This window comes from Lineus longissimus, chromosome 7 (genome assembly GCF_910592395.1).
Source record: "Lineus longissimus chromosome 7, tnLinLong1.2, whole genome shotgun sequence".
Lineage (NCBI taxonomy): Eukaryota > Metazoa > Nemertea > Pilidiophora > Heteronemertea > Lineidae > Lineus > Lineus longissimus.
The window spans coordinates 2344730-2371122 of record NC_088314.1 but is presented as its reverse complement, the minus strand read 5'-3'; the positions used below and the strand labels follow the sequence as shown (position 1 = coordinate 2371122).

Sequence of the window (26393 nt, the reverse complement as noted above, 5' to 3'; positions counted from 1 at the left end):
TCGCCGAATCACAAGCCCGATAAGTTCTATCGTTCATTTAGCTCGATCAGCAGTCGATATTCGAGCTGAACAAACTATGTAACGTAATTTTCAGCATGTCTCGGAAGTTGAGATCGTATATCGGATCGTATACCGGGTCACGTATTCCGTAATCTCTCAGACGTGTGTCATTTACATGACACTGCCCACCCATCAACGTTTGACTTGAGCCAACACGGTGAAATCAAGCGGGGAAAAGAGTCTCTTTGGCTCCAACATCATTACGACCAAGACAAACTAAGCGTAAAGGTCACTCATGCAAATTATTACCTGCAACTATTCAGGTAATTCAAGCCGGTCAATTTCTTGACATATGGATGGCTGACTTCTTCTTACATCTACATACCAATTACGGGTATGGGTTGTAATCGGGTATGTATCGATAGACTGCAACGGCTGATCATTTCGATGAGGCCGGCCAGTGCCTATCCTTGATGTTTCGAAGGTTACAACTGCTGTTAGTGGCTGTATGACATCGTTTAGTTAGTTAACATGCGAAGAAACTGTCCGCTATTCTGAGACTGAGGGGTACATGTTGAAAAAGGCATTAAAGACACGTTTCAGAGACAACATCACTTTTGCAACATTCTTCTCATTTCGTTGACGGAGACATCAGCCGAGACAGATGCATGATTACTCAGTTGAGGATATACTCACATTCTAACATGATCATCAAGGGAACGGGTTCCAAATGACCAGTTTGAGAAACGCTATGAAATTGACTGAGAATTGCCCTCAGAAAATCCATATCATGAATTGCCCGGGTGTTTTTGAAAAACGACCCCTTCGGAAATTTAGGGCACATTCAATGGCAAGTAAAATTCAGATTCCCGGTGACAATAAGGAGATTACCTTTCTCGCTTCTATGGGGTTTGATAGCGCTGCAAAATGATCTCCCGATAGGATATCTCAGAAACTAACTGTCTGAAGAGTGTAAAGCAATCTCGTGCTCCAGCACAAGACATACACTCAGACACAAAACGATACGACAGGATGGATACTTGAATCTTTAATGGAAGTTTTCCGGGGCGCCGGAAAATATATAGAATCATGTGTTCAAGAGACGCATTGGGATGCGCCACAGTGTTAGATCCTGGCTTTTAAGGATCGATGAAATGAAGGTATGCAAGTGAAGGCTGATGCAATTCTCAGGAACGGGATTTAGACGTGAAGCTGGAAAAACACCCAATAATAAACAAAAAGAAAAGTTGTTGATCCTGCACTTTCAAACTTGAGGACTTGGGGACCAATTATCAGCACATTTCTCTTCAAAATAAGGGTTTTTAAGCATTTTAAGCAACACCGACAAAAATCCACTTCAGGTTTTTTCAGGAAAATGAAAACTCCCTAAGGTGTTTTACAGGCTCTAAAACCTTACGGGTTTCTTTTTTTCTGGAAAACCTCTATGGTGTGCATAACTGCGTTTTCAAATGCTCCGAAACTTTTCTTTTTAAAGGATGCCGCAATTATAACAACCGCATGAAGGGCTCCTTGCCGAAGAAAAAATGCTTCGCCTGTGCAATCCTCTCATCTTGGCAGCTAAGACGAGCATGTCACAATCCTCATAATGGAAGACCCGTGTTGACAGTTTTTATCATTTTCCTTTTCGTCTCGGCTAAGACAATATAACATATTCTCTCTGTTGGGGATTAGCCTAAGTAGGATAAAAGCTAAGCAGTTTACGTCAGATCTTGTCGCTGAGAGCTTGCGCGACCGTTAGCCATGGCGTCTAATCGATACGTTTGCAACAGTTGGCAAAGTTGACGAAACAATACCAATAATTCTTCCTTTCATTTCATAATTCTGTTTTTAAGATATGACATTTATGGATGTGGACAGTTGACAACCTTGGTGACTTTGGGAGCTTTCATGAGGTGATTCTGTAAAAAAATCGTGAGGTTTGGAAAGACATCGTCCAAGGCCAATCGACAAGTATGAGATAGTTAGGGAGCCGGCAAGTTGACATCAGAACACCATAGAAAGTGTCATTAGGAGCTTAAATGTAGTTCAGATTTGTGGTTAGTGATCTACACGGTGTTGTTCATGATTCTGTTTTTGTAGGGTTGTTTCGGGTATATCCATCGGCAATATAAGCAGCTTAGACTTTTTAACAGTGGAAGTCAACATGAGGACAGATAGTCAAAAGAAGGCAGGCTTTTATTCATTAGAAATATCAAATGTCCTATCATGACTACTATCATCAAGAATTCTATCAGTAACTATTCAATGAAATCGATCATAGTTCAGTGGTGCAGTCTTCAGTGGTTGTACCCAGACTAGCTACGATCTAAGCAAAAGGAGACGAAAGTGGTATTTTGCTGACGACAATGCCTTCAAATATATGTCGCTGGATCTTATTCTACAACACCTCAAACAATGTAACCTATGGACCCAATGTGATAAGAGGTTATACTACTAGGTGATGAGCGTATAGCGTCTTAACGGACGCACTCATTAGTATCATCATCATTAAGGAGTCATCATGGTCCATGTTTCGGATTCAAATTCGCTCTCTGTATTACCCTATGACGCAAGTCCCGCTGTCTACATATAGTCTAAGGAAACAGACCCATTTACAGCTCCCAGCGGTGACTGTAACCTTTACCCCAGTCACACTCAACTAGCAGAAAATTTATTATGATAGTGTCACATTAGTCTTCATATTATGCAGAATAAGATGGAATAATGATATGCGACAAACATGCGAGTATAGGTTTCTGTGCATGACGTGCATTTTTGACACCTGTTACAACTGTCGCATCATGCAAAATATCTCACCACTAATCGTGCAATTAATTATACCTTTGGAATGCTAATTAGATTTACGTCGGCAACGAGGAGGATATCATTTGTCAATTATCCATAAGTTTTCACTTTTAGCCAGAGTTGTAACAACAAAAATCGACATTATTGAAAGAAAAGTGTCGGACCAACGTGCAGTTCGCGAAAAAATACGGGTGAACAATGGCAGCAACTCAATCTCCTTTATACACTGAGCGAGTTGAAAAAGTTGTAAATGGGAACTCTAGTGAGACAAGCAAGGAACCAACGACGCTGCAGGCTCAGTTGTATTGACAGTTAGCAGCTAGTGCTCCCCGAAGAATATTTTGGCGCATACGTTTTTCTCGTTATAACATTTCATTTTCTGGAAGGGACAACAGTCAATGACTCGCCGGCAGAACGTAGTGCTCTCCTGGCGTTCCCAAACGGGTATAACGAGGACACTTGGCGTTCTTAATACGTTAAATCAGAACAGATAGCGAGCCATATTGATCGGTTTCTGGTAAAATTTACAGCAGGCGGAATTATGAGTAGGTAACAACATCTCCAATAACTACTTAACCTTCTCAATACTAATATCCGCGCTTCCCGACATCAAGAGGACTGAAGCACATGCAGCCATCCTGGGCATGTCGGGTTGGAGACAAGCTGGGATGTAAGTTCATTATGTCACTCGTCTAGTACTTTTAACGATATCTGCACCACGAGAGAACTTAGTTCGCTCACCAAAGAGGATTGATGTGGTTTATGGCCAACATGTCTAAAACATTTCCAATATAATATCCTTTAATTGTCCGTCTTTAAGAGAACAGAAGTACATTCATAACAACTGCGATCGAGTTAAAGACAAGCTGCACTCTTTGAAATAAAGGTTTTTGAGCCATTTAAAGAACCTATAAGGTTTTTCAGCTATCAGAAATCTGCACCCCGCTGGGATTTTTCAGTGAAGTGAAAAACTATCAGATGATCTTAAGAATCACAGAAAACAAAAGGTGTTTTTTTTTCATTTTACGTGTACGCAGCCAGTTCATTAGTTCTTAGTAACATCGATATGTGGTTTAGATCCGATGACGATGTCGATAACAGAAAAAGGTTCTTTAACGTTCTTGATTTATCATAATAAAAACACGTTCTGCAAAAACAAATATACAGACATGAGGCAATGAAATGCATACGGTATTGCGGATGAATATTACAAACGAATCAAAGAGAAATCGAAAGGAAAGTAATCAGTGCGATTTTCATGTTAAAGGAAAAACAGGACTGACGTCAGCGAATGATTCGTATCAATGCCGACTATAGGTCAGCGGGTTGGATTCCCTTAGTGATTTAAACGCATTAGGTCAGTCAAAATGCTCAGATTGGTAATACTGTCGGAAAGTAACATGCACGTGGTTGTTGAGGACAGCTACTCAGGTCGTACTATAGTGTAGTTGCCCGGATATTGTCGCGGGAGGTGACATGTCATGCAGGATACGACCGGTGTACAATGAATGACAGTCATGGCAATAAGTTTGGTTACCACACTTACATGTAGCCTATGACTAGACTATGCATACACCTGAAACCCCACAAATAGACACTCCATAATCATGGACATTTTCAACAGGTTTGAAATTGCATATTAATACACGTAATTTCATTGTCCTCCAAGCATTCAACTCATTGGAATTGCAAATAGTTTTATTTATGAATTAATTAAAGGGGTGCCAGCAGATAGACATTGGTCTATGCTACGCTGTAACAGTTATTGAGGGCTCTTCCTCCTCCAGTTACATGTGAAAGTCATTTGTTTAGCTAACGAGCATGGCCACGAACCCAAAATCACCATTTCTATGATTATAACATCATTGAAACAATTAGGGAAAGACCGATTTCAAGATCACTAGCCGTGTTGGGAATATCGACAGGTGTATATTTCACATTAAATTGAATATGCACCAGGACGACGAGGCCTCAACCACGCTAAGGATACCATTGCATACGCAGAGTAGTCTATACAGGCCAGAAGTTATTTTTGGTCGAATTGCTAGCAGACCAAAGACAATGAAATCGCCATGACTATTTACTCTATAAAAAATAGTCACGAAAGATTAATTACTTTGCACGTACAACATGGACAAGAAAGTTCTAAATCGCGCAGAGTCAAAGTAACAAACAAACGGAGGCTAAAATTAAATTGTTGACTTTTCAAATCCGGTTGTCTAGAAACTTTATTAATTACTCGAAGGCCTACGCCGTTCGTTAAAAAATTAATTTTTTTAATTGAATTTGAAAATTTCCATAGTTGTAAATATGTATTGAATATAAACTTCAACAATGCTTCTGTGTAAACAGATATACAAATACTTGGTATATCAAGTTTCAGCAAAGCTGCATCCATGAAAACTACACTACGGCATTGTGTATAACTGCATTACTATTTCCTTGACCCAATATCAAATACGAACGGCATAACCCTTTAGTAATGATAGCTTCTGAATAGTTGTAAAGTAAATTGTCCTACCTTAAGAGAGACGTGTCATCACTCCAAGCACTTGTTCCTCCTCTTGATTATTTACTCCAGTAAAAAGTCACTCTTCGCCAATCGTCAAGTTTCACTAATATCCAAAGTGCATCCAGTCACAGATACGGTGAAGCAGCAGGCCACACAGAAGCTACATCGTCGGCAAAGACTGTGCCAAATCGATGATAGCTGAACGTAATATACCACAACAGATGACGGTGGTGATGCGTCGGATAGCCGCCTGATGGTGCGCACTGGGCTTCAAAACACAAACATTTCACCCAGCGCGGAAATACATGTATCCTTCTTTCAATTGAATATTTCCTCCGGCAGTTCCATGCAGAATTATGTCAAAAGAATTGTTTCGACTAAAAACACAGATTCTGTAAACTCTGTAATAATTATCCGTGAACGCACTACGATTTGTTGCTACCATGATAAAACTTGAAACTAAGACATACTTACTCTCTCTTGGCTCCTGCTGATTAGAAATAACTCCTCCAACTTTCACTATGAATATCAATGCTTTTTGAAAGTCAAAACAAATGTCATTATAATTTGATACACCACAAACTGCTACACACTTTACTAACATAATCATCCGTGAACGCACTACGCTTCGTTGCTCCCATGATAAACCTTGAAACTGAGACATACTTACCCTCTCTTGGCTCCTGCTGATTAGAAATAAGTCCTCCAACTTTCACTATGAATATCAATGCTTTTTGAAAGTCCAAACAACTGTCATTATAATTTGATACACCACAAACTGCTACACATTTTACTAACATAATTATCCGTGAACGCACTACGCTTTGTTGCTACCATGATAAACCTTGAAACTGAGACATACTTACTCTTGGCTCCTGCTTATAAGAAATAAGTCCTCCAACTTTCAGTTCGCTATGAATATCAATGCTTTTTGAAAGTCAAAACAAATGTCATTATAATTTGATACACCACAAACTGCTACACACTTTACTAACATAATCATCCGTGAACGCACTTCGCTCTGTTGCTACCATGATAAACCTTGAAACTGAGACATACTTACTCTTGGCTCCTGCTTATTAGAAATAACTCCTCCAACTTTCACTATGAATATCAATGCTTTTTGAAAGTCCAAACAACTGTCATTATAATTTGATACACCACAAACTGCTACACACTTTACTAACATAATCATCCGTGAACGCACTACGCTTTGTTGCTCCCATGGTAAAACTTGAAACTGAGACATACTTACTCTTGGCTCCTGCCGATTAGAAATAACTCCTCCAACTTTCACTATGAATATCAATGCATTTTGAAAGTCAAAACAATTGTCATTATAGTTCGATACACAACAAACTGCTACAAATTTTACTAACATAATCATCCGTGAACGCACTACGCTTTGTTGCTCCCATGGTAAAACTTGAAACTGAGACATACTTACTCTTGGCTCCTGCCGATTAGAAATAACTCCTCCAACTTTCACTATGAATATCAATGCTTTTTGAAAGTCCAAACAATTGTCACCACAAACTGCTACACATTTTACTAACATAATCATCCGTGAACGCACTACGCTTTGTTGCTCCCATGATAAACCTTGAAACTGAGACATACTTACTCTTGGCTCCTGCTTATTAGAAATAACTCCTCCAACTTTCACTATGAATATCAATGCTTTTTGAAAGTCAAAACAAAAGTCATTATAATTTGATACACCACAAACTGCTACACACTTTACTAACATAATCATCCGTGAACGCACTACGCTTTGTTGCTACCATGATAAAACTTGACACTGAGACATACTTACTTTGGCTCCTGCTGATTAGAAATGACTCCTCCAACGTTCACAATGAATATCAATGCATTTTGAAAGTCAAAACAAATGTCATTATAATTTGATACACCACAAATTGCTACACACAATACTAACATAATCATCCGTGAACGCACTACGCTTTGTTGCTCCCATGGTAAAACTTGAAACTGAAACATACTTACTCTTGGCTCCTGCTTATTAGAAATGACTCCTCCAACGTTCACAATGAATATCAATGCATTTTGAAAGTCCAAACAACTGTCATTATAATTTGATACACCACAAACTGCTACACATTTTACTAACATAATCATCCGTGAACGCACTACGCTTTGTTGCTCCCATGATAAATCTTGAAACTGAGACATACTTACTCTTGGCTCCTGCTTATTAGAAATAACTCCTCCAACTTTCACTATGAATATCAATGCTTTTTGAAAGTCAAAACAAATGTCATTATAATTTGATACACCAGAAACTGCTACACACTTTAACAACATAATTATCCGTGAACGCACTACGCTCTGTTGCTACCATGATAAACCTTGAAACTGAGACATACTTACTCTTGGCTCCTGCTGATTAGAAATAACTCCTCCAACTTTCACTATGAATATCTTTAAAGTCCAAACAACTGTCATTATAACTTGATACACCACAAACTGCTACACACTTTACTAACATAATCATCCGTGAAAGCACTACGCTTTGTTGCTCCCATGATAAACCTTGAAACTGAGACATACTTACTCTTGGCTCCTGCTGATTAGAAATAACTCCTCCAACTTTCACTATGAATATCAATGCATTTTGAAGTCCAAACAATTGTCATTATAGTTCGATACACCACAAACTGCTGCACACTTTAATAACATAATCATCCGTGAACGCACTACGCTTTGTTGCTACCATGATAAAACTTGAAACTGAGACATACTTACTCTTGGCTCCTGTTTATTAGAAATAAGTCCTCCAACTTTCAGTTCATTATGAATATCAATGCTTTTTGAAAGTCCGAACAACTGTCATTATAATTTGATACACCACAAACTGCTACACACTTTACTAACATAATCATCCGTGAACGCACAACGCTTTGTTGCTACCATGATGAACCTTGAAACTGAGACATATGTACTTACTCTTGGCTCCTGCTGATTAGAAATAAGTCCTCCAACTTTCACTATGAATATCAATGCTTTTTGAAAGTCCAAACAACTGTCATTATAATTTGATACACCACAAACTGCTACACACTTTACTAACATAATTATCCGTGAACGCACTACGCTTTGTTGCTACCATGATAAAACTTGAAACTGAGACATACTTACTCTCTCTTGGCTCCTGCTGATTAGAAATAACTCCTCCAACTTTCACTATGAATATCTTTGAAGTCCAAACAAATGTCATTATAGTTCGATACACCACAAACTGCTGCAAACTTTACTAACATGATTATCCGTGAACGCACTACGCTTTGTTGCTACCATGATAAAACTTGAAACTGAGACATACTTACTCTTGGCTCCTGCTGATTAGAAATAACTCCAACTTTCACTATGAATATCAATGCTTTTTGAAGTCCAAACAAATGTCATTATAGTACGATACACCACAAACTGCTACAAACTTTACTAACACAATTATCCGTGAACGCACGCTACGATGATAAACATTCGTCAACTACACCTTCAAACTGAGACAGGCATTCTTTTTCTCAAACTAACTCAAACTATACCAGTCTTATTTTTAACATTCATGAAATAAATAACTTCAATTTAAGCAAACTGAATTGAATTCAGATATAATTTTAATCTACCCTCACGCACCGAAGCACGCGCACCTCCATGAAATCTGACATCGGCTTTCTGGTGGTAAATTGGACCAGTCATATCTAGGCTTTTTCAAAAATATATGTCCGTGTCCTTTTGGGCCGCCATGAGAAAAGTACTCAACAATTTCTTCGAAGTTTCGTTTATTTCAGCAGTAAATTTCAATACCATGGCTACAAAAACAATGTCCGTGCACATGAAAGGCGTTAACAACGCATACCCAATACAGCGCCATAATCAACGTTTTAGTCCTTACAGGCTCCAGGTTGGGGGGGGGGGGGGGTTGTAGGACACCACTTTTCGCCCCAAATGATGCAAACTCGGCATTCTCCGACATTGCCGTTGTCCATTTTACCAGAAATACATATAAACATAATTGTCATTAAATAAAAACTATCATTCCAGGGGCAGATCCAATAACATACCATACCAGTCGCTACAATAAACAACTCGAATTGTTAGTTCCAGCCTCACCCGTAATCCACCCCATTTTCCATCTTTGTAGCGACTGGTATGGCATGATTAGGAGAGACCCTATTGGCGATTTCGTGAAACTTAATCAGACCCACTACGTCACTGGTATTATACATTGTAAACGATTGATGGCCACTAATCGGAATGCTGGGCTCGAGTCGGGACACCTGCTCCTTGATGGGGTCAGAGTCAGTCGCATTACGCGAGTCAATTTTTGCATTCAGTTTAGCATGAAGGCAATCTAAGCGGCAGCGGGTGGCTGGGCGAGTCCATTAAGAAATAATAACCAGTCATTATCGACGCATTAGTGCACCTGGGGTTATAAATATATTCACGTATTTTCTAAGACGACGTTCACCAATTTTTTATTTTTTACGGAAGGCGCGGTCTGTAACATTTGCGATGACATATTATAAAATCGAAAATATATATATCGTCACCCTCATGGAATAAATGCCCAGGCAAGTCATGTTTTGGCCAAATTGATACTTTCGCAGAAGTCAGTTCTTTACCATAAGATTCACTCGTGGTAAAAGTGCTCAACCTAATGGGTGATATGAATAAAGACTAGCAAATGCTTTTATTTAAATCTCCATGTACATTTTACACGAGGCCTTCCTGTACAAAACCGGAGTAAAAGCATTTGCTAGTCTTTATTCATACCACCCATTGTCTCATCTCCTGGTGTGTAGGAAGGTCAATGGAATAACTGCCAAAGTCAAGCTTGTGACTTAGGCAGATTTGCCTTATGCCTAAATCAAACAAATGTGACTTGGGCAGTTTTACAATAAGCAACATTAGACTCTTTGATATGCCTAAGTCATGGTTTTCTTAAATCAAATTGCCTAAGTTGCATTAGAGTATTTGTCAAACTGCCTATGTCATCTTGACCCGTAATGTAACTCCAAGAAGACATATCATCAATGGCATGTTCTTTGTCTGTTTAAACATGTTATTCTTAGTTAGCTGCAAAATAAGTTTGAAATAGTAAGGAAATGAGTAAGTCTTTTCCATTTTCCTTAAAAAATGTAGAAAATATGACATGGGCAATTATTTTATGAGGGTGACCATCGTGAATCTCATCATAACTTCGGTTATAGCGGGGGGGGGGGGGTCGATAGTGGTGACGCAAACGCACGAGTCAGGATGGGGGGGGGGGGGCAGGAAGCTTTCTTACAGAGGCATTACATCATTCTCTATTGTCTTGTATAAGTTCAGATAGTAAACACACCTTGCTCAAGTATTCACCGAATTGCAGCCAGTATTGGTAATTCATAGTAACCACTGACAAATTTATCAAATGTATCGATTGAGGCCGCAAGGTGGATTTGCTATTCACATTGTAAAAGTCAGGAGAAGAGAGCATAGGCCTATTGCTAGCGAGAACAATTATCCTATTGTCAAGAGGAAATATAAACAACTTCTTGATAGTTTGCTTACCAATAGAGAAAGACGACTTGTGTTGTCGGCCTGTCTGGTATCAGCAAGGTCCTGCCAAAGCAGGCCCTTCGATCGTAGCTAAAATACACTCGCACAAAGCACTGCTGAAATCGGATCTCGCACATGCACGAGCTAGTCTGGCGGTCAGAGGGTGTTCTGGTCATGTGCAATGAATTTTGTATGCAGCGTCCAACATATCAAATTACTCCATGCCGTCGCCCGATCTATTAACCTCGCCTCTAGATGAATAGTTCGCATGGTCATAACGCCAACACTGCACTATCACAGATCAACCAAGGTTGACCTCAATAACGCACCTGGTAATTGAGATTTCTCAACTCTATCGTGTGATAGGGTCGCAGCACTTGTGGTACGGGCGGGGCTTCTTCGAATTGACGGAATGCACTGCACTGGAACGGGCTGGGGCGTCATACTTTCGGGGCTGGGTTGATTTAACCCTGTTATGAATTGATGCTCAGACCTTGGCTTTGATTGAGTGCATTTTAGAAACTATTTGCAAAGGATGTGTATATGTATGTTTCTTTTCAGTTACCTATTCAGTACTCATCTGAAAAGGTCTGATGAACCGGGCTGACGAAAAGCCAAATATACAAGAGTAACTTTTTTACATGAATCGTCATCAGTGTGATCAACGACTGCTCATGCAAACTCCCAAAAGCCCATTTCAACAAATTGATTTTTCCCCCTTCTCTACTCGCCGATAGTGACCACAGCGATAACTGGTCATTTCGCAAAAGTAATTTATTGGTAGGAAATAGCCACAGGGGAGTAGGATTTTTTGCCTGAGCGCTGCGCCATATGTTGACCAAGCAACCATTGCAACGTCCTACTGGCTTCACTAAAGCGATGGTACAAGATTTGGGCACATCAAGTAATCTATCCTCTCAGAATTGGATTAACAGCCTGATTGCATTCCATATCAGTGATCAGTGGTTTCCTCTGCGTCCTGTTATCGGTCATTTGGGTTCGGGTTGCAGTGGTCACCGCGTATCCTGTTGAGATGGGACACTAAGGCTGACTCATTGAAAGCCTACACCGTTGGTTAAATATTTGAAATTTGTAATTGAATTTGAGAAAATTTCAAATTGTGTGAATACGTTCTAAATAAACATATCAGCATTGCCGGTAAAAAGACAGATATGTCTCTCCATTGTAATGCACTGCTCTTCGGATCCTCCTGCGGTGTGTCATGGTGTAGAACATTGTAGACATCGTTATATTTGACATCATGAGATCAAATTGCAAGAATTGTGCCAAGACGTCAAAATAAAATCATTGGTCTAGTAGATTTGTACGTATGATTACCACTTCTGAATGAAACATCTCTCATGTGAATGCCGCCGATACGACAATTCTGCCCATTTTTATGGTACATCGCGAAAGCATTATTCAAATCATCGTGAGATCTTCCACCTCTGGGAAGCTGTCGCGAAAGCGACCGTCTAGAATTGAATTAATTGGGTTGATTTGTAAGTTTAATTACGACCTCTGACACAGTCATCGCTGTATTGTAAATTAGCCGAAGGGAAATCAGTGTCATATCGGCTGACTTGATGGCAGTTTCCTGAATAAAACGCCACATTACAAATCTGTAATTCCAAAAAAATTTCAAATCCACTGGGAAATAATTTATACGGATGATTCTATCTCACAGGGGGGTTTCGATGAATCAAGATCATTTCCTGTGCAAGAATGATCGGGGTTGGGGCCCCAGAAGGGACAATACATTTGCATTGGATACATAACGATTGCGGTTTCATCGCTTTGTTGACTCAATTGCCTGAAGCATTTGTCGCATCTTGAAGTTTCTTCTCATCAACATATTCAAAGCATCTTTCGGGTTTCAATTAACTGATCCAGACAAGCGGAGGCATTCACAGACTTCAATTCTTTTAGTTTTGAATGAGACTAAACACATTTTTAAATAATGACCAAGTGGATGTTAATGGAGATCAAAATGACTGATTCGAATTGGTGCTTCGTATGTCGGTGTCATTTACCACTATTCTTCAGGCAGGATTCCGACCATGAACACTTCCTGTTTGTACTGTCCAATTAAAATACTCCACTCAGTTTCCTGCACCGACGAAGCATGATTGAGGGTTTCTGGTTGGCCAATACAAACAGCAAATCTTGCTTATGAAAATGAAAATTTCGAAATGATTTGTGCCGAGCAGTAAAGGGTGATATTCTGCGCGAGGGATATATCCAACAAAGACACTGACATAGCAATCCAATCAACCAAATGGGATTGATTAGTCTCATGGTTACCATATATAAAACATGTGTGAGGCACCCCAGGGGATACCCTGAGTTTACAGCATAACAAATGACCAATACGAAGGCCACGAAACCACCGGCAGATATACAATATTCTTGCTTCTCCTCTTCATCCCAGGTTCACGTTCCAACTAAGATTGACACTAGCTGAGATACTTTCTCTCTGCCAACACATATATTTCAACTGGATATTTATTACACAACGAGATCCCGGATTGGTCGCAGGCGCGTGACGATATCAAAGAGAAATGTGTGTGTAAAGTTCATTCAGTTTGAGTGTTTATCAAATAATTCTGGGCTGATCGACCGCTATGATCCTGGTATCTTCACGAACCTGTGATCCACTCAACGAATCGCGGAGGAGCGGATCCAAAATGGCGGCCACGGTTGGTAGAGTCACATAACGACGTATAGTTAGCACGCGGTTGCGTAGTAGTGTAACCTAGCTTCTCATTCCGATTGCCATCTCTCGTTGAACATCTTGACAATGCCATCTATGCTAAACCTGGCAAAGCCTCGTCCTTCCTTTTTCATCTCTGGTATTAATACAGAATTAATTGAATTGTATTGCATAAAGTCAGTCAAGCGATCAGTTTAAGAGTCAAGGAGACCACGGCACCCAATAAACACGGCAGTATTGGATAGGGAATAGATTTCCGGAACAATGGGCCTGCCCGATCTTTTGTTGCTGGTGGAATGAAGGGGTGGATAGAATGCACTACAGCCTTAAAATTATTTTGAGAAAAGGGAAAGCGAGTCTATTGTGGCTTGCATATGACCGGTCAGTCTATTCATTCGATAGGGCATCGTAGACACATTTTTCTTATTTCGCCACTGTAGGCCTTTGCTTGCTCTATAGTTTAATATTTTGCTACATTACTGCCATAATGATCTCATTATCAAAACGAATGCCAGAGGCTTGGTTTAAAAACAAATACCACAGCTATATCTAAGCATTTCAACCGCTTTAACGCACACACGATATTTGAGGATCAAGTTACGCAAGCAGACTTGGCTTCCTAGGCCTATGTGGATGTATGTCGAGCAGGCCTACCTATATACCTGCCATGGAGGGCCCCAGTATGACCTGTATTAGCCCCTTTATTTCTTTTTGGCTGATTACGCATGCTCTGTTGTTGTCACATTGAAAATTCCAGTAAACAGTGTGAAATTTTTCGTATTTTGTTTTCTGAATATTGAGGAATATACAGCATGTAAAGTGTTTGTATAATGTGGAACGATATTTCGTGTTTTTCACAAGTGATTCTTTGTTGTTGACTACTTATTTCGCTGTGATTTTAATTTACATGTAGACCAAGCACCTTGTTATAACGGTATCGTATTGGACATTCCATGGAGACAACACAGTGTATAAACAGTGTAAAGATCGGAATGGCAGGAGCTTCTTATTTTACTCTTACGATTATAACTGTTAGGGAAGAATAGAAGAAGTTGTGAGTAGGGCCTACGTTTATGATGTAGCTAAAGTTTGTCCTCGTTTTGGTAGGCCCTACGGTCTACATCGTGACTTGACTTTATCTTACTTTTTGGTAGACTTGGCATATAGTCGCGAGAATATTGTCCCGTTTAAGTGTTGATAAAAGTGCGAAATATGGCTCATAATGCTGATGTTCAGGCATTAAATATTGAAATTCAGACCCCAGACTTAGATACGCCTGAACCAGAGAATGATGAACAACTGACAGGGGATCATATAGATAGCAACGCGTATTACTCCCGGGGCAGGAACAGGACCCAACAACAGGGACAGGGTCAGTCCCGGCAGCACGGAACTCAGACTACACGGACTGAGGCACAGAGTAACAACACCAGTAATGGTGTGGAATCATCTGGTAGAGATGAAGCTGTGCCTTCTCAACGCAATGAGGTGCAACCAGGACAAGAGGGGCACACGAGTGCGAGCGGGACCACTCCGGCTGCTGGAGAGGGGACTGCGGGCACGGGAGAAGGGGAGGTTCGGCGCCAGCTCCCGACTATAGCAGAGATCATGGAGGTCCAGCGACAAAGGGTGACGGAGCGGAGAAGAAGCGAGCGTAGATCAGACCGTGAGCATCGGCAGCCCAGCACGACTCATCTCCTCAGGGATAAAGGCATCGTCCCAATCATGCCGATGTGCTTTGCTGCATTGTGTGCCGTTTTGAACTTCATCTTACCAGGATTTGGTGAGTATCTTGGCCTGGCCGACCCGTTCGTCTGTCGTCAACAAAGCTCCGCCTTGGATGACACATGATGAAGACAAGTTCGTGGTCATTCGGACGTAGATGTTGAATACGCTTTAACCTCTGACCTATTGACAGTCATGGCCTCTATAGCACCATAATCTATCAGAATATGATAGGACCTGACCGGTGAGTGTCTGATGGAAAAAGGCACTCTTCCGGGCCGAATTTTTCAATGTATGACCATTAATATTATTCGTCATGTTTGTCATACAAAGTGCAAGGAACAGATTTTGACGTTATGTTGAATGTCTCCCTGTCTCTGTTTTCAGGAACCTGCTGCTCGACATTCGGCACCTGTTGCTGTAACATGGCCGACCTTGACCCCCGCCGACGGAGGCACCGGAAGCGGAAGTGCACCCCGGTCATGATCAGTATCCTCATAGGCAGTTGCCAACTTCTCCTGATCCCATTCTTCCTGATTGGCTGGATCTGGAGCTGTATTTGGGGATGCATGTATATAGGACTCGCAGGTGAGTTAACGATTGGTGCTTTGGCTACGTTTTCAAATAAGAAAAAGTAAAATACCTTTAAATCGACCTACCCGGTCAAGAACTGCAAGAACAGCCATGCCATCTAGAATCTCCCGGCTTGCTTCACAGCTTCAGGCTCAAGAACTACAGCACTCCGCACTGGGGCGCGGCACTCGTTATAGATTGCCGTAGGGTTGGTGTTGAGAAAGGTTTAGATAGACGCTCTTTACCAAGCAAAAAAAGAACTGCCCTTTGGAGGATGTTGCTATATACTTCAGTGGCAGTTAATCACTTTCATTCAAAGGGAAAACCCTGCGCAGCATTTTTCAGAAGTGCTGTTTTTCCATTCTAGCTTTGTCAAGCACACAGCATGTCTTTCTCACATCGCTGTCCTGATTTTTTGTCAGGGCTGGGTTCAAGTGGAAAAAAATTATACTGAATGTTTGATACACAGTAAAACCTGTCTCTCGATTTGTGCACTACGTTTCCCTCAATGAACCGCGCCTTAATTACTAGATTCATCAATGTACATGCAAACTACAAATCATGCCGAAGCTTTTTATTGTCCGTACATATTTCAGAGGAATACGAAGCAAAGACCCGCGAGAGGCGGGAACTGATCCAGCGAATGCGGAACCCTGGAGGAGATGTACCGGCACCTCCACCGTACTCCCAAGATGTTCAGGGCGACCAGCTCCCCATCTACGGCTACAGTCTTCCCTTACCTACCTCACCACCGCCTCCGTACGTAGGCCCAGAGGGAGATCAACCACAACAGGCCGGAGCTATAGTGGTAGTCACGGAACAACCACAACCACAACCGGCGACTGTAACAACAGTACAAGAAGCGGTGCCAGCAAATACTAGTAATCGGCGAGCAACCAATCATATCACGACCCTCAGAAACACAGTCGTGGCTGTCAATTTCTTTCGGTCACAAAATCCATATACGAGACCAACAAGGTCGAACAGTCAAAATGATGGAGATTCGATGACACCTGTGTCTTAGCGTATTGAAGGTGATTGAGATATGATTTTCTCGCAGTTCCTCCTGCCCAGTTGTTAGAAAGCATGTTAGCTCATAACATCGTGCCTTAATGTAGTTTCATGTACTAATGGGCGCATGTAACAACGCGTCAACGTAATCTTATCAGCTGACATGCTTTCTAACAACCGGGCTACATGCATATACATTTGGCAACAAAAGGTAATCTGTGCTTGCTTGGTAGGCAGCTCAAGAGACTGTGATGGTTCGCAAAGAGGATTTTCTCCTTAATAACGTAGGCGTGTTCCAAGCCTTGTGTTTTAAGTTTCTGTGATATTGTGAAAAACTTTACATTCTCTGTGCCAAAACATTTTTTAAGTGTCAGTACACAATCTTGGTTTTCCATTCCGTCCGTCCTGGCGTATGGCTCGAAAGTGAGATTTCCACCGTCTCCACAGTCTAGGGTCATGCGGGTCATGTTGATTCCGTCCATTTTGGTTATCTTTATATCAAATCATGCTTTACAGGTGTATAAAATAACAGTTGTTCGCAAAACGTTTTGAAGTTTGTGTCGTTGCAGGCAGATTTTCATCTTAACTGTATAACAAAGCACATTAATCAATTCAGGCAATCATTTATCAACATACGTGCTCTGTTGCCTACCGGCCAATTACACTTATGGATACTGCACTTTACTACATTAACACCATTGTCAATACATGTACTATCCAATTGCTCAAGCTCGATCATATCATTAAATCGGTTCACTCATGTTTTTAATGTGTGTTCTGTTTTGTATAAAATACACGTGTCTTGTTTTCCGAGAAATAAATAATGTTTTCTTTCTTCAATCTCCAATTTCGATTTCTATGACGGCAAATGCTCGGCATGGCATTGCAACCACGATGTAATAAAATGATGTCATCAAATGAAGGCTTTTGTCCATCATTGCTTGATTCCAACCTCCAGTGACCCCATGACAGGGTGGATGTATTTGGTTAGGACGCGGGATGGGAGATGGCAATTGCTTTGATTCGGCATTTTCCTCTCGAAGATTTCTTGGCTTTCCCGTCAGTGTTGGGCAAGCAGAAGCCCTCGCTCATACCTACATGTACCAGGCTACTACGCCAAGAGAGAAACCTGGCCCAAACATTAATTCTCCCCATTCACCGATGCCGTTTGTGGAGCTTTGCCTTCCGAACTAGTTAAAAGGTCGTTTGTTTCACTGATCAAGTTCGATTTCCTTCCAATGACATTACTTTCTCCTGGCGACAGACTTTCCCTTTCACGTCGGCCCGGCCACGTGGTCGAAGAAGAGACACACATACACTTGAGCGCCCTCTGCGAAAAACGTGTTGGCTCGGAATGGCTTATATATCTCTGGCAAATCAGTCGTATTATCACTATATCGGCTCAGCGAATTAGAGAACACTAAATGGAATGCCAGCTGTTAATGACTTTTTCCTTAATTAAGAATCAAATGGGTTAATAGTGCGAGGGAAGCCATTCTAAACCCCTGACTTAGACTGCCATGACGTGGCGCCTCAGTTGGCTCTTGTAACTCTCTTAAAGGACTTGTTCTTGTTTTGTTTTGTATTTACCTGGAGGTTTTAATTCACTTGTACCAGACTGTGATCGGTGTCAAAAACAAGTTGGAAATGGTTTAACATGGCGAATAGGAATATGAGAAGAACTTTCTAGAATCAAGATGGTAAGTGTTACTTTTATTTATTCTGTTTCAGCCCGAAAGTAAAGGGATAAAAGTCATCGTTGGGGGGAGAGGGCGGTATTACTCTTCTCAATGTTTTACCTCTCCCCTTACTTCAATGATTGTTTTGGTTGAACCTTGCAGGCTTGTTTGCATGAGAATACATGTAAGCAACAAGAGATCCCGCTATCGACAAATGGGTTAGTAGGTGGGAAAGACCATTCTCGCAAATATTTCCTGCCCTCTTTTCTCTCAATATTACTAGTGACTAAATTATTACTCCTTCCTTAATAGAGAATCATAGAAGATTTTAACGCCCGCCTTTCCCGACTTCGACCAACGTAAAATTATGCATGTTAAAGTCACTCCCACCGCATTTCAACGAATAGGTGAGATTCCTCACTGTAAACACAATAAAATAAGCCAATATACCCTTACACAAACATTATATACATTTACTAAATAAGTGGAAATTGTCTCCAACCCTTAAAATCCACGGGAACAAAATTTCATAGGGCGAAGACTCCCCGGGATAAGGGCAGAAGATATCGCCAACACAGATACCTTGATTCTAAATTTTCAAATGTTAGCAGGGTGTGTACCAACCAATTGATACTCTTTATCTGGAATTGACCCTTGCGGCACAGTCAAACTACATGTATAACATCAGTATGTACGTGATCTTTATACCTACCTGATGACATAAATTTACCATTTGATTATTTCAAACGTGCTTTTCTAATGCTATGATGAAATTGCGTTCAAGTCATCTACCGAAGAACACTGTCTTCCAACTTACCAAATATATCACTGAGAATCACAACCGCAATTCAACATGTTCAAAATGTCACAATAAGATTCACCAGAACGATCAACATGTTCAATATATCACTAAGATTCACGAGGACAATACATGTCTAACATATCATCAACATTCAACGACGCAGTCATCAAGGGCAACGCAAAACCATGCATGGACACGAGTGTCGGAACATCATGTGTAAAGGTGCGACCACAATAACAAGTGTTCACCCCGCTCTCCAGCCAGGAAGTTGACATTGAATACACGCATTACGTTACGTCATCGTCCCGGGTGGTTGGCTTCCGAAGGTCTGTTTATAAACAGGGAATCGTTCAAGCAAGGTGTGAATGTTTGACTTGTACTTATTGCGTTAATAACATACCCCAGCCACAAATTAGGAAGAGTTTGTAATTTTCCCTTTTGTTCGGACGGTATATTGTTAATAACTACATCATAGGCCCTAGTTCGAATTCAAGTAATGGAATATCAATAAGCACCTGAATTGAAGAATACGGTTTATAACGGGCACATAATGCTTACTTGCAAAGTTTAAAAACTGTTTTGTAAACAAACTCTGATTGTTGAAACTAGTTAAGGGTTTGCCGGCTTTTAAAATTACGGTTTACTCAAAATCTTTTTCTTTGCAAAGAGCCTAGCAGAAAGAACAGTAACTTATAACGGATAAGGGCTAGTCCTTGTGTAATTAAAGGTCACAATGGGTGGTTGATTAGAGGCATTCCGTTGTAGGTATAATTTGGGAATGTCCGAGAGTGTTCTTGTTAATAACCTTTGGATACAACAGAAATATTAAAGATGGTGGAGACATTTTTCGAATAGTAGATCTATCGTCAACTAGAATAGAAAACAACTAATCTTTGTGACATTAATTCCGACCTGTGACATTATATTCTAGCTAATTCCTATAGATGAACGGTCATGAACATTAGGGAGTGTGTTTGCAGTAAACAGTCTTAGCCGATCTGTATATTTGAGGCCAGAATAACCAATGCATGGTAGATGAAAAGTCGTCGCTCTGTAATGTCTACGTTGTTTTCCTGCACACATTTAATGAACCTAGGACCATTGTACATGTAATACTGCTTGCAAAAAGGGGTACATTTTGAGCATGAGCGTCATGACGAATGTACGTCAGATACAGCGCCACATGCCTGTCATGGCTTGTTATATCGCTCATCATTGTGCACAAAGTGGAAAACTCTGTTTTCTGATGGATGACATGTTTGGTGTGTGGTTCTACAGCGGCCATGGTCATCAATAGCTCAGCCATCAAAGCGCATAATAGAGCCCTTTGTTCCTCGGACATTGAAACCTCCACGACCGGCCGGACTATGAAACCACTTCTTCAGGCAGCTAGAGCCCATAATTATCGATTTCAAATCACTCAGTGCCGGACAAACATACTGAGAACAAATTACTTCCATTCCACTATTAACATGGCGTTGCTAATTGGTAGGCTGGTAATGACTCCACCCTTGCAAACTATACCAAGTGAAGTATGTACCGTACAATATCGCTATAATGCTGCGGTCATTAACCGAATTTGGACTTGACCCCCTTTGAGTGCTTGACAAAGTTTTGTCATTACGCGAGCAAATATTCGTTCAACTAAAAATACCCGTTTCTATAACAACTTCTCAACGACAAGTTAAAAGTTTCCGGAATCTCGCATATTCAAACACTATCAGTATCGCCCACTGGCCATGATCATTGTTCCGGTAAACATGGCTCAGTTTCTGGTTAAAGGGTTTTTGTTTACTGGTATGTGGAGCATAACTCATGAGAAAGAAACAGCAGACTTTTCCAGTAGCCTGAGTCTCGAACTCACGACTATCTCACCACAAGTCGGTCACACTTCCACATTGCCACCGCACTTTTAATTGCAGTTCACTCGAGTACTTTGAGCCTATGGTGGAAGCTTATCGATCATTATAGTTCTAATCGTCACCACAGAAGTGATGAATAAACATATCTATATCATAATACTATAAGGCGGCTCGATAAAATGCCATTTGGGGTAGTGTTTCGTCTCGAAATTTTGCACGTTGGCAGGTGATATGTTATACTGATGCAACGTAATGTTTGTTTTCGGAAATTTACTTCAGCGGAGCAGTAATGAGGGATGTTTAATCGGACACTGTCAATTCTCCTTACCACTCACAGAAGCCAAGCCATTGCTGTTAAGTTATGCAGTGGCTTAATCAATTACCTGCACTCCCTGTGGGGTGAATAACATAATATTTTGAACAGCTGGCTGTAGGGAGATGATTGGAACAGCCGGTATACCTGCTGACCTGCTGAACCCAGTTTAATGTTATTTTCAATCCACGATTGCAGGTCACCTGATTTTCGAGATTTTGCGGGAAATGAAATTGTAAACAAACGCATGTGTGCAGTTCAAATGTGAACAAAAACGTATTTTTGGTACTTTTGGTTGCTGGACTTGGGTTTTCCCGCAGTTAGGAGCTGGGGTCAAATTGGGGGTTTATGGGTACTGTTTTAGTCAGAGCCAGCCCTTGATTATGAAGGGATTTTCAAATTAAGGTGACCATGGTCTTTTTATGTGCTCACCACAGCTTTCAATACTTGATGTATCTGAAGAGGTGCGTGAACCTGACATGGCCTTATCAAGGAGCTGCTCACGGTGCTGAACTTTTAGCTTGCCTGTCGACTAAGTGCCTTGCCCGAGACATCGCTACATGTAGGAGGAGCACGTATTTTAAGTTATAGTAGTGATAGTACAGTTGGTTCAAGCCATTTGGAAGTCGACATGTGAAGGCCTAGCTGAGTTCTCCCTCTTCTTCTCCGTATAAAAAGAGGCATATTGCTGACTAAGGAACGAGGCATACTGACATTGCCTCATCATCTCTATCGGATCAATTGATATACATTGTACCTTTTATGCACGCATACAGCACGCTACAGCTAGGTCCGAGTCTGTGTGGACAAATGGTTTGATTAATTTGTCTCTTCGATATTGCTCCTTTGATATTGCATTAGGTTTTCATTGCAATTTAATCTATTCAAGATATAGCCCATTTGAACCTGCCTGCGCCACGGGTATAATGCTAGTACGTGATATTCACCAGTGACCTCAAGTCAGTCATAGGTCAGTCGGTCAATGTATTAAAAACGAACGGTTGGTTATTTAACTTTCATCGCTAACTGGTCAAAAAACGATACATTTGTAAGCTATCAGTATTAGCGCCACGTTTTGCAATTGGTCTGGCCAAAATATCAAACACAGAGCTCGGTCAATTGACGCATTTGATTACTTCAATCAGCACTACTTTCCAACGAGGATGTCAGCAAACATTACATTTACTCAAACTATTACAAAGGCAACATCGAAGTTACATTAGCAACATAGCTGAAATGAATATTTTTCTTTATAACGCGGCAAAACAAGCCTAACTTGTTCACAATGTCTATTTCTTTGCAGGTGATATGATGTAAGGTGTTTTGTAGGTTAATGTATGTACATATTGCTTAAAAGGTGTCAGCAACATCATATTCACAGCCTTCGTAAATCGGTATAAGATGTTTTTCAAACATGCAAAATGACGTTCATGAAGCTATTCTTGATCTCCATGGAGTTTTTTCCGAACAAGTTAGCCTTTTGCATTATTTAATCGCCTTGCTGGAATGATTTCCGAATGTATTGGCATTTTGCTTAATCTTCTTATTTTGTTGATGGTCACACCCGAGTGTTTTACGAGTATTGATATTTTGTCTTTAAAAATGTGTTAGCTTAAAAGTCGCTTTGTTTGTTTCAGTATGGTCAGATTCACGTGTGCATTCGCCAGCTCGTCCTGGAGAAGTTTGGAGAAGAGGCCTGGAAGAAGATTCTGTAAGTGAAAGGTTGGAAACGGACCTGAATGCGTCAATCGGTTGGATTGAACCAGTTTGGTTGTAAATAGGAACATAACGTTACCATTATACTTATACATATCACTTTTTTGCTGACAAGGACGAATGCATTTTTTCCTCATTATCCCTTGTTTACGGACTGATTGGCAATCATTTGAAAAGGCAATTAGCGTTTTGAATGTCAATCCATGACATGCATGTATAGGCGATTATTAATGGAATGTATCACATGCACAACATCCTTCACCTTGGCAACCAATGACAATGTTTTTACATCGCTGATTTCTTTTTTAACATGAAATGACTCGATACAAAACTCTAGTTAGTCAGGATAGATATCCTCCAAATGAATTATTCCCAACAAAACACTGATTAGTCCGGATAATATTCCCCAGCTTCTTAACTCATCATAATGCAATTGGCAATCAGTGGTTAATCATCCTCAGAAGATGAACCAGGCACCGTTAACATCTCTGAATACTCAATCATGAAACAAGGTTTTGTTTGTATGTAACAGGTATTTTACGGAAATTGCTGATCATTGTCACAATATTGCTTCTCACGTTGTTGCTGTGACTAATAACATATATCTTTAGCTTTTGATGTCTTTCACTAAGTACTCGTTTCATACAATGCTTTATTTCAATTTGTTAGGGCTGAAACTTCCCTGAACGACACCGAACACTTCTTAGTATTTAAGCATTATTGTGATGGTGCGACGTTTACTCTAGTTGGAGCCGTGGCGAAGACTCTTGGTAAGTTAGGATGCCGATACGCGAAAAGGATATAGCGGCATGTAGAGAAAAGGTTCAACAAAAGCTAATTAAGATGATCGGAAGATAATACTTTTCATGAAATGTTTTATCATAATGACGCAATGCGTTATGAAATGACTATTTGCATATGATTTTGTTCTATTTACAGGTCTACCAGCCGAAACTGTATTGGAGGTTTTCGGCGAGTACTTCTTGGAGTATTGCATGCGGCACGGCTATGATAAGATGATGAAGACTCTGGGCGAAGATTTCGCCAGCTTCGTCCAGAATCTTGATTCTTTCCATGCGCTGCTGGCAATGTCCTATGAAAATATCGATGCACCATCTTTCAGGTCAGTGAAATGGTAGTCGAGTGAGTTTCAATTTTGTTGGTTTTTATATCCATCAGAGAGGGAGATCGGTGTTGACTTAATATACATATGTACACAAATGCACACAAACAACAAGGGGAAACACGCTGAAATGGAAACACTCCAAGTCGTTACACTGGTAATAAGGTTGTACGAGTTCGCAAGGAACCCTTTCTTGACAGTGTATGGGCTTGGTGCCTCAAATGTTTATACTTTTACAACAGTGTTAAGAAACCACTAAGTGTAATAACAGCATAGACAAATGTGTAGGCCTTGTGACCTTCAATCTCTTATCATAATAGTAAACACTCACAATTGACTACGAAACCTCAGAAAGTGCCATCATGTTTTCTCTGGTACTTAACTGGCCAACTATTTAACCTCCGAGTCGATACTTTTAAAAGTTAATGAAGCAAATTCTCGAGCTTGATTTGTTATTCTTTTAAGTAAACTTCTTAGTGATTTGAGACGAGCTTAACTGGACATTCGTACCAATCATTCAATGTTTTCTTATTAGCTTCTAGTCATAGTTCCCTTTGTTTATGCCTAAGTGTAACATGAAAATGTACAGTTTTAAGCCTGTTATGCCTTTATCATAGGCCTTGTTCGGCTCATTTTGCCTTAATGTCCGACTTTTGTACACGTGGGAAAATCCTTGTGTTCGTTTATGCCCTTTTGAGCCAATAACCCAAATTATGCAGATTAACAATGACCACATGTAAATAAGAATAAAAATAGAGACTGGTATTTCATTTCTTCTTGATGAAACCTACATGTATATATGATGTTTCAAGCTATGCACTGTGACCTGTAAAATCCCCCATTATGCTAACTCTGCATAAGATGTTCGCTAACTAAACTGGCCCGATACATCATATCCACGCTTTCCTCCCTTCCTTTGTTTTGGGTGCCATGCCTGTATTTCCTATCTTGGCTATAGAACCCCATGTCGGTCTTCCAACACATCTCACGCACAGATCCCCTTCCATGGAAGTTCTTCATCATGAATATTCTCATATTAGCAGTGAAATCGTGTCAGATAAATGTAAGCTTACAGTTCAAACATTAGAACATCTCGTCTACTTATTCTAGGTGCGAAACCAACCCAGACGGATCCCTGACGCTGCATTACTACTCATCCAGACCTGGGCTTCAAAACCTTGTGATAGGTAAGAGCAGATCAAATGCAAATTTGAAAAAACAACTTAAGGCCCGATTGCTCGTGGTCGTTTTTTCGCTGAGATTGGAACTGCGCTCGCCCCAGCTGGAAGATGGTATTTCAAATAACCCACTAGTGGGGATTTTGGGATGCCCGCGGAAGAACATCAAACTAAGCCGACCGCACCTTTGGGTAATTTTTGACTCCCAAATAACCAAAATGTAACGAACAAAGTGGGCTATTGGCCTGTACATGAGGGTTACTTTTGTATTTCGTCCTCGAGACACCTCTGCCTGGGTGCCTTGACCTGTCCTTGTTATGATGTTTGTCCGAGAAGATTCAACATTATTACCTACATGTAGAGGTGAATAACTTCCTTGATGGCCAAGGAAGGGAACGACCTTATCCTGATTAGGGATGTTGTGGTGAGATGATTACGGCCGCTATTTAATAGCTGGGATAATGGCGTTAGGGGCAATACGTGACCGGTTCAATTAATATACCATATAAGGTACATGTACATGTGTTTAGACAAAGTATGTCCATGAAATTCTTACGTGCACTATCACTAGTTGCCTTTTGCCCGCCTTTTGAGTCGGATGAAAATGCATCATACCTCAGAACCTAAATGGCCAAATGAAAAGATAACGATTTTGTACACTACAAGTATTATTTATACTGATTGAGTATGCATGACATTATCACATCACTGTACTGTTCCTCGCTTCCAGAATTCAGCTCACAGGCAGTCAGGCTCACCAATATTTTCCCTAAATTCCGGCTACTTAAAAAAATGCTTTGTACATTGTAATACAAGAAG

General features: G+C 40.6%; 2 protein-coding genes across 3 annotated transcripts in view; one reads left to right on the top strand and one right to left on the bottom strand.

Annotated features, from left to right (window-relative positions):
• LOC135490733 (uncharacterized) overlaps nucleotides 1-5551 on the bottom strand; it is a 146719-nt gene extending 141168 nt beyond the window's left edge. For both annotated transcript variants that reach the window (XM_064776146.1, XM_064776149.1), the window contains exon 1: nucleotides 5327-5551. The gene's annotated coding sequence lies outside the window, so the exon portion shown is untranslated. The remainder of the gene's footprint in view (nucleotides 1-5326) is intronic.
• A 12828-nt stretch (nucleotides 5552-18379) lies between these two features.
• Nucleotides 18380-26393, top strand: part of LOC135491410 (guanylate cyclase soluble subunit beta-2-like) — a 12450-nt gene continuing 4436 nt past the window's right edge. Inside the window, exons 1-5 of the mRNA XM_064777264.1 lie at nucleotides 18380-18601; nucleotides 23195-23268; nucleotides 23943-24043; nucleotides 24213-24396; nucleotides 25507-25583. Coding sequence (XP_064633334.1) covers nucleotides 18599-18601; nucleotides 23195-23268; nucleotides 23943-24043; nucleotides 24213-24396; nucleotides 25507-25583 — 439 coding nt within the window. The 5' untranslated portion in view covers nucleotides 18380-18598. The remainder of the gene's footprint in view (nucleotides 18602-23194; nucleotides 23269-23942; nucleotides 24044-24212; nucleotides 24397-25506; nucleotides 25584-26393) is intronic.